The 12096-nt window shown below is 38.8% G+C and overlaps 1 protein-coding gene across 1 annotated transcript; it reads left to right on the forward strand.

Moving 5' to 3' along the window:
- The first annotated feature begins 2117 nt into the window (after positions 1-2117).
- LOC129516171 (L-lactate dehydrogenase B chain-like) lies at positions 2118-3547 on the forward strand. Its single transcript, XM_055335503.1, has one exon. It carries the CDS (start codon positions 2133-2135, stop codon positions 3345-3347), a length of 1215 nt encoding a protein of 404 aa, XP_055191478.1. The 5' UTR covers positions 2118-2132; the 3' UTR covers positions 3348-3547.
- Positions 3548-12096: the final 8549 nt, after the last annotated feature.

Consider the following 12096-nt stretch of genomic DNA (forward strand, 5'->3'; position numbering starts at 1 on the left):
GAAAAAAATTAAAAAATCAGTTTGTATATTTTTATGTTCTTCTGATTGTTTTAATTGGAAACTGAACTTGGTAGACTTTTTTAAAAAGCATTTAGCAAAATTTTGCCTTAGGGCTTTGGGCTGCTATTTTGTGGCTTGTTTTATTTGAAAATATTGTTTATTTGTTTAGAAACTGAGGGTAGGGGACTTTAAACAAAATCCAAACAAAAGGCCCTCCTTCTCCCACACCCCCTACATCAGGTCCAGAAATGTGGTGGAAGATTTCTGTAAAGAAACTTTTTTTTTTTTTTTAATTTTGGACTTTGGTCTGTTTGCTCTTACTTGGAAACTGGGGCTGGGAATTAAAATTAAATTATTTTTAAAGCCATGTCTAAATTTTACAGCAGAATCTTTCCCTGATACTTTTGTTCCTTTATCAGAGAATTTTAGTTTTCGTAGCTTTTGTCTGTTACTTTGTTTTCTGTGGGAAACTGTGGCATGGCATGGGAGTTTAAAACATCATCACGTATTGGGAAACTTTTAAAAACCACCTAAAATTGTACGACCAGGCTTCAGGCTACATATTTCTGCTATTTTTGTTTTACTTTAAAGCAGAAGCTTTTAATTGCACGTTGTGTATTGAAAACAGACGATACTTTAGTGTGAGTAGTGGTTAAATTCATTTATACTTTATTTTATTCAAAATGTATTTACTGAGTTCTTCCTCCGTGCCAGGCACTCCCTTGGGCCTTGGGACACAGCAGTGAACAAAACCAAGGCCCTGGCCTCATGATGCTTGGATTCAGGCAGATGCTTGGCAGGCATGCTGCTTGGAAGTAGGGGCGGGCTTTGTGACTGAGCTGTACAGGGAAGGATGAAGGGTTTCAGAGTCAAGTTTCCAGAGAAGCTGGAGTTGGAGGTGGGGTGTTAGTTGTAAAATTAGGGGAAGGAGCTGTAGCCAGGAAGTATATGCTAGAAATGGGAGACTAAGGCAGATAGGAGCGAGTCCGAGTAATTCCATTCAATCAAATAAATAAAATCCTTTTTAAAAAACACTCAAAAGTGAGAAGCTAAGCTGTATGCCTAGAGAAGCTATGTGCAGCCTAATAACCAACATCAGATTAAAGTGATTGCAAATCCCTTCCTTACTTTGCTGTGTTAAAATGTCATCTTCTCATTGAAATCTTAACTGGCCACCCTATTTAAAATTGTGACCTCCCCACCTTGACATTCCCTACCTTTTTCTTACACTGTTTTTCCCTGTAAAAGATAATACCTTCCAATATGTTCTACAGTTTACTTGTTTATTTTACTTCTTGTCTGTTTCTCCCTGCAAGATCATGGACTCCAGAGAACAGAAATGTTTCTCTTTGGTCTGCTGCTCTATTCCTATCACCCAGAATGGTTTGGGGTCCATAGGATGTGCTCAACAGATATTTGTTGGATGGATGGATGGATTTGTTTTTGTATTCAGTGATTATTTTTTAAGTCCTACTAATCAATAAGAAAAAGTCAAGTAACTGAATATGAGTGGGCAAAATATATGTGTAGGAGTTCACAGAGAAAAAAACCCAAATGGTCAATAAACACGAAATATTCAACCCCACTTGGCGTCAGCAAATAAACTAGTAATTAAAAGAATAAGACTTACCACAGTGAGAATGTTGATGTGGGGTGTTGCTGATGATGCTGGGCAGTAAGTACCCTTTTCAGTTGGTGGAAGTAAAACTGGTACAACTTTAGAGAACAGTTGCGTGGTAAACAGAAGTAAGCTAGAGATGTGCACATTCAACATTTCAGTAATTCCACTCAAAATCTATACTCAAGAGAACTGGTTCTCAAACAGAGAGTTTTGACCCTCCTGGGACATCTGGTGATGTTGGAGACATTTTCGGTTGACACACTGCAGGGAGAGGAGTGTTGGAGGGAGGAAGGGTCACTGGCATCCAGTGGGCAGAGGCAGAGCACCCTACCATGCCCAGGCAGCTCCACAACAAAGAATTATCCAGCCTAAAAATGTCAGTGGATTATCTCACTTAATCATCATGAAAATCTTCAAAATATATGTTGTGTTTTTTTCAGAGAGGGAGGCAGAGACATGGGAAAGTTAAATACCTTGCTCAAGGGTGTAGAGCCAGGTCAGTGTTGGAGATATGCCTGACTCTACAGTTTCTTTCTTAGAAATTCCACCCATTCCCATTAAGATAGAAAAAGCAATCTGGACAAGAAGAAATTTCTTTTTGTATACCTGTGAATATCAGTTAAGAGTACACACTGTCACCCTTGCGGATCCTGCGCCGGAGGAGACGCGCGCTACTAACCTGGCTTCGCGCGTCCCTTACAGCCGCTGGTCTCAGGGCACAATGGCAACTCTTAAGGAAAAACTGATTGCACCAGTTGCAGAAGAAGAGACTGCAATCCCAAACAATAAGATCACTGTAGTGGGTGTTGGACAAGTTGGTATGGCATGTGCCATCAGCATTCTGGGAAAGTCTCTGGCTGATGAACTTGCCCTTGTGGATGTTTTAGAAGATAAACTCAAAGGAGAAATGATGGATCTACAGCATGGGAGCTTATTTCTACAGACACCTAAAATTGTGGCAGATAAAGATTACTCTGTGACTGCCAATTCTAAGATTGTGGTGGTGACTGCAGGAGTCCGCCAGCAGGAGGGAGAGAGCCGCCTCAATCTGGTGCAAAGGAATGTTAATGTCTTCAAATTCATTATTCCTCAGATAGTCAAGTACAGTCCTGATTGTATCATAATTGTGGTTTCCAACCCAGTGGATATTCTTACATATGTTACCTGGAAACTAAGTGGACTACCCAAGCACCGTGTGATTGGAAGTGGGTGTAATCTGGATTCTGCTAGATTTCGCTATCTTATGGCTGAAAAACTTGGCATTCATCCCAGCAGCTGCCATGGATGGATTTTGGGAGAACATGGCGACTCAAGTGTGGCTGTGTGGAGTGGAGTGAATGTGGCAGGTGTTTCTCTTCAGGAACTGAATCCAGAAATGGGAACAGACAATGACAGTGAAAATTGGAAGGAAGTGCATAAGATGGTGGTTGAAAGTGCCTATGAAGTCATCAAGCTAAAAGGATATTCCAACTGGGCTATTGGATTAAGTGTGGCTGATCTCATTGAATCCATGTTGAAAAATCTCTCCAGGATTCATCCAGTGTCAACAATGGTGAAGGGCATGTATGGTATTGAGAACGAAGTCTTCCTGAGTCTTCCGTGTATCCTGAACGCTCGGGGTTTAACCAATGTGATCAATCAGAAGCTGAAGGATGATGAGGTTGCCCAGCTCAAGAAAAGTGCAGATACCTTGTGGGATATCCAGGAAGACCTAAAAGATCTGTGACTTCTGGCTTCTAGGCTGTAGAAATTTAAAACCATGATGTAATTAACTGTGAGCCTTTAGTTTTTCATCCGTATACATGGATCACAATTTGCTTTTATCTTCCTAAATATGTGAATCTGGGCTCACAGAATCAAAGCCCATGCTTGGTTTAATGCTTGCAATATGAGCCTTGAACAAATAAAATTAACTACCGTAGTGTGCTTCTAAAAAAAAAAAAAAAAAAAAAAAGAGTACACACTGTCCTGTGTTCAGTCCCAGGATTGTCATTTTTGACCCTGCAGTGACACCAAATGTTACGCTAGCCTTATTCCTGCTCTTTATGCTCTGATCTACCCTCTTATCTGAAGGAATGATTTACTTGTTCCCTCAAGTTGACATTATAAAATTTGCTTTTATTTGTCTTGTTTCATTTTGTGCTACGGTAACTTGAAAATCTTTTTTTAAAAAATACTAAAATAAATTTATGCAATGACAAATTATGTGATAATGCCTGGTGCATAGGAATTATTATTTTCACTACCAATAATAGCAATATGCCTATTGACTGAAGTTATGTAATATTAAGAAAATCCCTGAGGGAAACTATTTTTTTAACATATAAGGAATAGTTGCAACAGTTTTATTGCAGATCCCCCCAAAATAAAATTCTAATGCTTCATAGAATTATAGGTTGGAAACAAATTCTGTAATACCAAAGGATTTCTTTTTGTTAGCAAAAGATAAATAATCCACTAGCTGTGAAAAGTGAAAAAAATAAAAATAAAAATGTCAGTGGAAGCCCTGCCTCAAGAAGCGTGACCAAAGATGTGCATAACGATACTATTTGTAATAAGAACAATAACTTTAAAAGTAGAAACAGGAACAGCTCTTAAGTTGGAGTGCCACAAAACAGTTCATTTGAGTAAATTACAAATATGTATCAACATGATACAAACAATAGGACTGAATGGGAAAAAAAGCAGCTCTACAAACACAAGTTACACAATTTTTAAAGGCAAACACTTGTGTGGGTGATCCACACAGCAACTGGACCACAGACTTCAGATGATCAGCCATTGGCATCTGCCCTCATCAGGGGCTCTGCTTTGCCTTATTAACATTCTGGCAGCAAGACCTCACATTTTACATGATTCATTTTTTTGGACACATATTGTTACATCCGTATATGATAAAAGCCAAAAAGGAAAAATACATGCAAATGATATGTTCCAACTTCAGGAACGTGGTTCTCTGTAGAAGGAAAAGAAAGATCTGGGTGGCGCTCTGACTGTACCTGGAATGTTTTCTTTCTTTTAAGAAGGCAAAAATGTTGCTGAAGCAAAGATAGCAAGATACTGACATTTCCTTAATTTCCATGGCTGGTATTGTAAACATCCGTTGCATCATTTTTCTATATTTTAAAATAGTTCACAATGAATCACTCAGAGCAAAAAGAAAGAAAAGGAATGAAAGATAGGCCAGCATTGGTTTTTAGAATGAGAAGTAAATACAAAATCACACAGCTCTGCTGCTTTCTCTCTACAACCTTGAAGAAATAGTTCAACGCTCCTGGGCATCTTTCCCAATCTGTAAAATGGGCTGACAATCCTTAGCCTCCACCAGTGTCTTCAAACTTCAGTCATGCTGTGCTGCTTCACCATTCCTGCTGGCATTCCCTCAACACCTGTACTGTGCGGGGGCTCAGTGCACAACCTACCACCACGTGTCATCCTTCCTGTGATCCGCATGCCCTGCTTGGGACAACATGGCTCCACTGCAGGGGACTCTGCAGGAAGAAATAAGCCTGCGTACATGGCACCACCCAACCATGTTTACATATGTTATGCATGTAGCAAACACAGCAAATGAGTGTGGTATCTTAATCTGTATGTTTTATGTCATAAGTTACTTCTCATAACTTAAAAATATCTAATGCAGTCGTTCTAATTTCACATTTTAAAAATCTGAGATTTTATTTATCTAGGAATCAATGCTTTGGGTGGTGTCTTATTTTTTTTTTCTCTGCATTTGGATATAGTAAATATTTCTCTTACAATCTTATTTATAGCATTAATTTATTATAATGATGTTTGTTATTTATAACAAAATGTATGAATTTGAGAGGTTCAAGATTTTATTGAATAATGGTTCTCAGGTGTTTCAGAGGTGAGAGGTATCAAAGCTCCACACATCTCTCCCTGCCCCCTCCCTTGCTTCTGGCCCTGACATTGGAGGGTGACTGATGATTCTTTTGGAGCAAAAGATTTGAGTGAGCTGAGGAGTAAGTAAGCAGTGTCACAGTTGATGACTGCAACTGTAAGTCAAAAAACCATCTTCTCACGAGAATAGGTTGCAAAACAAAATTGGTTATAGGGAGAATATTTTAGCCACACCCCGTGAATGAAGGCCCAAGGGTCTTACACCAGCAGGGCAGCCTGGAGCCTTGCTTACAGGATGTTGCAAGAAGCTATTGTTGTTTGATGAGGTCTTTTTGTTCATGACCTTCCACAAAAAGGCTCCCAGCTAGAGTCCTGTTGGACTAACATTTTCACTATGATCACTGAGTGTTTTTAGTGAGGCCATCAGGATGCAAATAATTTAAAATTCCAAGCACAGTCTTCCTTTTAAAGAATGATAAGAAATGCGTTCTAAAATCATCTACTTCTCTGTCTAGGAAGCCCTTCTTTAAAAAAGGTTTGGTAAAAGAGGGAACAGAGATCTGAAGAACATCTAAAGGTTAAATTATCCAGGCTCTCTCTATTCACCAATGGGATGCATAAATGAAAAATTAGCACCACGTGTCAGGACAGCACTATCAAAAAATATTTTAATGGATCAGAGACCTAAATGGGAGATATGAAACCATAAAATTTCTAGAAGAAAACAAAGGCAGTGACTTCTTTGACAATGGCCATAGTAACATTTTTTTTAGATAAGTCTATTCAGGCAACAAAAACAAAAATAAACTGTTGGGACCACACCAAAATAAAAAGCTTTTGCAAAGTGAAGGAAACCATCAACAGAATGAAAAGGCAGCTTACTGAATGGGAGAAGATATTTGCAAATGGTATATTTGTAAGAGATTAAAAACCCAGACATAGAACTCAGCACCAAAAACAAAACAAAACAAAACAAAAAAAAAACAGATAACCTAGTTTTAAAATGGTCAGAGTAACTACATAGACTTTTTTTGAAAGATGACATACAGATGGCCAACAGACCCATGAAAAGATGTTCAACATCACTAATCACCAGAGAAAAGCAAATCAAAACAATGAGATACCACTTCATACCTATCAGAAGGGCTAGAATAAAAAATATAGAAATATCAAGTGTTGGCAACGATGTGGAGAAAAAGGACCCCTCATGCACTATTGCTGGAAATGTGAATTGGTGCAGCCACTGTGGAAAACAGTGTGGAAGTTATTCAAAAAATTAAAAATGGAAATACCATATGATCCAGCAATTCCAATACTGGGTATTCACCCAAAGAAAACAAAGCCATTAACTCAAGAAATATATGCACCCCTATGGTTATTGCAGCATTATCTACAATAGCCAAAATGTGGAAGCGATATAAGTGTCCATCGATAGATGAATGGATAAAGATGAATGGAGATATATATATATATATATAACTATTACTCAACTATAAAAAAGGATGAGATCTTGCCATTTACCACAACCTGGAGAGAAGGTGAAATAAGTCAGAGAAAGACAAATACTGTATAATTTCACTTACATGTAAAGTCAAAAAATCAAAACAAAAGCAGAAACAGACTCATAAATGCAGAGATCAAAATAATGGTTGACAGAAGGGAGCAGGGTGAGGGATGGGTCAAATGGGTAAAGAGGAGTGGGAGATACAGGCTTCCTGTTATAGAATGAATGTCTTAAGAATAAAGACACAGGATAGGGCATATCATCAGTGGCACATGTAAGTGAGAACTAACTAGTCCAGACATGAAGCTATAAAGATCTGAAGTGAGGGGTGGCAAGGGCTAAAGAGTTTTGACCATGGGGGAGTGAAGAGAGAATTAAAATGGGTTCACATTTTCTAGTTTGGGTGACAAGCATTCATTCATTCATCAAACAGGTGGTGCTACATCAGGCACTGTATATGTCAGGCATTGTGCCAAATGTTAGAGACAGTAGCAAGAACAGGAAAGTCGGGGATGAGAGGATCTGTCGTCTATAGTCAGACGCAAAGAGGTTGCAGGAGGACGCACTTCCCCTTGTAATGTCCAACAGGCAGCAGGAAATACCAAACTCATTTGCCTAAAAGATGGAGGCCCTCAGAGAACACCAGGTGGCAGCATGGACTTGGAAGTTAAAGTGAAGCCGGACCAGCTAGTACCCATTAAGTCTCCTATTTTACATCTGAAACAGATTAAAACAAAATACCATTATTCTTAGGAGAGTACTTTTTAAAAATTCATAAGTAATGTTAACTAATTAAATGCTTGTTTAAACATTTATAAACAACTTTTTATTGGGGGAGGAAGTAGTTTGTTCTACAAAGATATGTACACAAATACTGGCTTTTACGTAACATCATTTGTCAAGAAAAATCCAGAAATATGCATATGATTAAGGCAACAGTCTTCCAGCTGGATACATATTCTCAATATTATTGCATTGTACATTACTGTGTTCACAGTTCATAAGCTAAATGCTTCCAGTACTGGAAGGGTTGGAAAATACTGTAACTGTGGGAACCCAGAGGTTATAATGCTGCTATATGAGGTGAATGTTTTGTTATATAATTAGCACATTATTTTCCCTTGTGTGTTTCATGTAGCTCTGTTTTTATATTTAGCATAATCCTTCTACCCACGCTTTGTGTCCCATCCTGCCCCACCTTCCCTGAAATGAAGCATACTTAATAACCCCTCGTTCTCAGGTTGTTTTGTCTTTCTCTTACAATTAGTTCTCTAATTTCTCATTTCATGTGTTCATAAGTCTCCCTATAATCCAGCAGTGTGCTATTTTTAGGCAAGGAACCAGTGTGAGGGCTCAGCATCAAGCCAGCACAGCAAAGGAAGACCCAGAGAGAACAGAAACCATACCTTCACCCCCCATGCTAAGAGCTTCATTGGTGTGTTAGAAGGATGCAATTGGTAATTAATGCTGACTCTCAGGGGTTATGATGGTTTGCAAGTCCATGATTTGTATTTTGCTGTATAAAATTATTCTGCATTGTTTAGTCAATGGTAGTAAATAGTTCATTCCAACGGTGAATTTGGTTCTTCCCAACTAATCCGTTTGTTGCCCTTCTGTACGTCTAAATTATTGAAATTCTTCAGGTATTGATCCTTGGTTCTTCCAGCAAAATAAGAAAAAGAAATCAGAAGAAACGTCCATTGTGAACAATCCACCCATCAAAACAAGTGTCAGTTTCTGGGATTTGGTGGAACTCAAGAGGGCAGAAAAAAGAAGAGATTTCTGTAACACATGGGAAAATTGGCACAGAAAAGGGGAGAGGGAAGAAGAAAAATAATCCAGACAAAAACATTATACCACCACCGAGAAGTATTTTATGAAATAGCTTTCAGTATTATGAAAGGCAAAGAAAATCGGAGGAATTGTTCCAGATGAAAGGGACATGACAGCTAGATGTGTTGTTTGAACTTGGATTGGATCCTGTGCTAGGAAATAAAGGAAATTATTGGGCTAATTAACAAAATGAAAATATGGACTCTATATATTAGCGCTACATTTCCTGAATTTGATCGTTGTACTGTGGTTAAGTAAAAGAGCATCCTTGTTCTTAGGAGACGGAGGCACAAACGTTTAAGTGGAAAGGGACATGATGTTGACAACTTATAGTTTAGAAAAAAAATAGAGATGAAAAATCAAATACCATAAAATGTTACCACATGTTGAATCTAGGTAAAGCTTAAAGCCTTGTGGAAGTTCTTCTCACTGGTCTCACAACTTTTCCAAACATTTGGAATAACATTAAATTTAAAAGTAACAATGATGGGGCACATGGATGGCTTAGTCAGTTAAGCATCTGACTCTTGATTTCAGCTGAGGTCTTTATCTCAGGGTCCTAGGGTTGAGCCCTAGGCGGGCTGCAGGCTCAGCAAGGAGTCTGCTTGAAGATTCTCGCTCTCTCTCTCCCTCTCCCCTCACTTGCATTGTCTCTCTCTCTCTCAAATACATAAATAAATCTTTTTTTAAAAAAGTGACAATGATAATGATACTAATAATAATTCTGAAAAGCTAGACCTAAAACTTCACACTAGCTACATTTTTTTCTGCTTCAAATTAGACTAGCACAGTTAGACAGCTTTGTCTAATCATCTGTGATCACCATAGAGCTAAATATGCTTGAGTCTGTGCCGAAAGTTTACGTTAAATATCTTCCGTTTTAATTTGTGTGCATATTATTATAATTATATAAGATAATATGTATTATGGAATAATATATTACATAATATAATTATTATTATATTACTTAAATATTTTTCTGAAATATATTTTATTTCTTTATTTTTAACTATTTTTTTAAAGTAGGCTCCTCATTTGAGCTGGGGCTTGAACTCACCACCCTAGGACCAAGGGGCAGATGCTCTACCAACTGAGCCAGCCAGGTGCCCCTACTTAAATATTTTTAAGGGAAATGTCAGTGCAGAAAAAGAGACCTTTTTTCTGAATCATTGAGGGTAAGTTGCCAACCTGATAGCCCATAATTGCAAAATATTTCAGTGTACATTCCTGCAAACAAGGGTATTCTCCTATAGAACCATAACACAACCACCAAAACCAAAACATTAACACTGATACATAATTACCATCTGATTTTGAGGCCCCCCCTCACTATTGTGCTCCTCCTAATGTCCTTTACAACAAGTGGATCCAGTTCAGAACCACCCGTTGGGCTTAGTTGTCTCTCTTTGGGCTCCTTGGCTCTGGAGCTGTTCCTCAGACTTTCTTCATCTTCCTTGGGACTTTTGAAGATAGTACACCAATTATCTTGTGGAATGTCCCTCAATCTCTTGCTCCCTGATGATTAATTCAGGTCATGCCTCTTTGGCAGGAACATCACAGATGTGATGCTGTGTGTGTCCTCATTGCCCAAGAGTGCTGGCACATCATTTCAGTGTGTCCTGTTGTTGGTGATATCTCTTTGATCACTTGACTAAGGTATTGACTTCCAGACTTCTCTGATGTGAAGTTTCTCTCTTTTTTTTTTCTTTAGAATTAATAAGTATATTGTGCACAGTATATCCCGTGTCTCATCACTTGCAATTTATTCATTTATTATATCAGTCTAGACTCATAGTTTTCTATTTTATTCGATAGGTTATGCTTTACTAGTAATATCATTTATTTTAAAGTACAAATTGTGCCAGACTCAGCTAGTGCAGCCCCTGCAAGCTGGGCCTGTGTTCCTTTGACATATCCCCATCATTCTTTGAGTATACTTTCTTAGCTTCTGACACACACAAAAAAAGAGTTTTCTGTCTCAACTTGTACTTTCCCTGCCCTAGCCCTGGAATCAGCGAGTTCTTCAAGGAAGTTGGTTCCTTTTTGTAGAATCATGTTAAGAAAAACAGATCTGAGTGCTAGGAGTTTCGTTCGCTGTTACTAGGGCATCACTTTACTCAGTAGACAAAGTCAATGTATATACGCCCGTGTGTATACTTAAATCTATTTATTGTCTTTATCTTCCTCTCTATTTTCTGACAACCTGTATGTTCACACTGATACCACCAATTCCAATTCAACACTACTGAGGTCCATTTTGTTTTCTCTCTGTCTCTGGCAGTGAGAAATCTATCTCCCATTACCCTTAATATATTTACCTATTTGATCAATTCCCTATATAGGAACATTCTCTGCTGCCACCACTCATTCCCCATCTGGAAGCTTTCCTTACCACACCTCAGCTCCAACACCTCAAGGTTTGGCTACACCTCTGCTTCCTTCCTGGACCTCGTCCTGATGCTCTTAGCGCTCTGATTCCCCAGGCTGCCACCATGCTGCACAAATACCCTCCCCACTTAGCCTGGATGGACTCCCACACCCCATGCCATGCCACCCTTCCCTAAGGATTTCCTTCCCACCCTACTCAGGTTTTAATATACCTTCCTCACCCCCCACCCCAATCCCTTGGGGACACGGCCACACAGGGATGCCCTTCTCATGCTGCCCAAGGGTTGGGTGTGCATTCTTCTTCCAGCCATCTTGTCCGTTTGTGACCATTCTTTATAAAATCAATGAACATAGAGGGAAAATAAAATTTACACGAAGGAATCTCCACACCATGGCAATGTGTTTATAAGCTTAAGTGAAGCAGGCTTAAAATGAATTATGTAGCTATCAAGGTAATAACCCATTAAGCTTTAAATTCTCTGAACTCAAATCATATGACATTTGCCCAAGTAGCAGAGACTTGGTAGACTGTGTGGAATATGAAAGTCAGAATGGCAGGATCTGCTCTTCCCTCCTCCACAAGATTATGGAACTATTTCCGAGTTTCCCAGATGACATTAAGAATTCAGAGAATGTGTCTCAAAAGCTGTTCCATTTTAATGAAATCATCTGTTGATTCTGTTTCTATCAGTAAACAAGCAATCAGATGTACTGCATCTTTTCTTCTACTAAGTGGCAAGTATTTACTTGAACTCTCAGCACCCCAGACCACCTGGCACAGTGGTGATGGGAGCCACATAGGTCTCTGTTCTGTCCCCAACTTTGAGTCATAGTGTAGATGATGCCATTTGCTTGGCTACTCTCTGAACTTTCTTAGCTCTTGATC

Source organism: Nyctereutes procyonoides, unplaced genomic scaffold (genome assembly GCF_905146905.1).
Source record: "Nyctereutes procyonoides isolate TBG_1078 unplaced genomic scaffold, NYPRO_anot_genome, whole genome shotgun sequence".
NCBI classification, from domain to species: domain Eukaryota; kingdom Metazoa; phylum Chordata; class Mammalia; order Carnivora; family Canidae; genus Nyctereutes; species Nyctereutes procyonoides.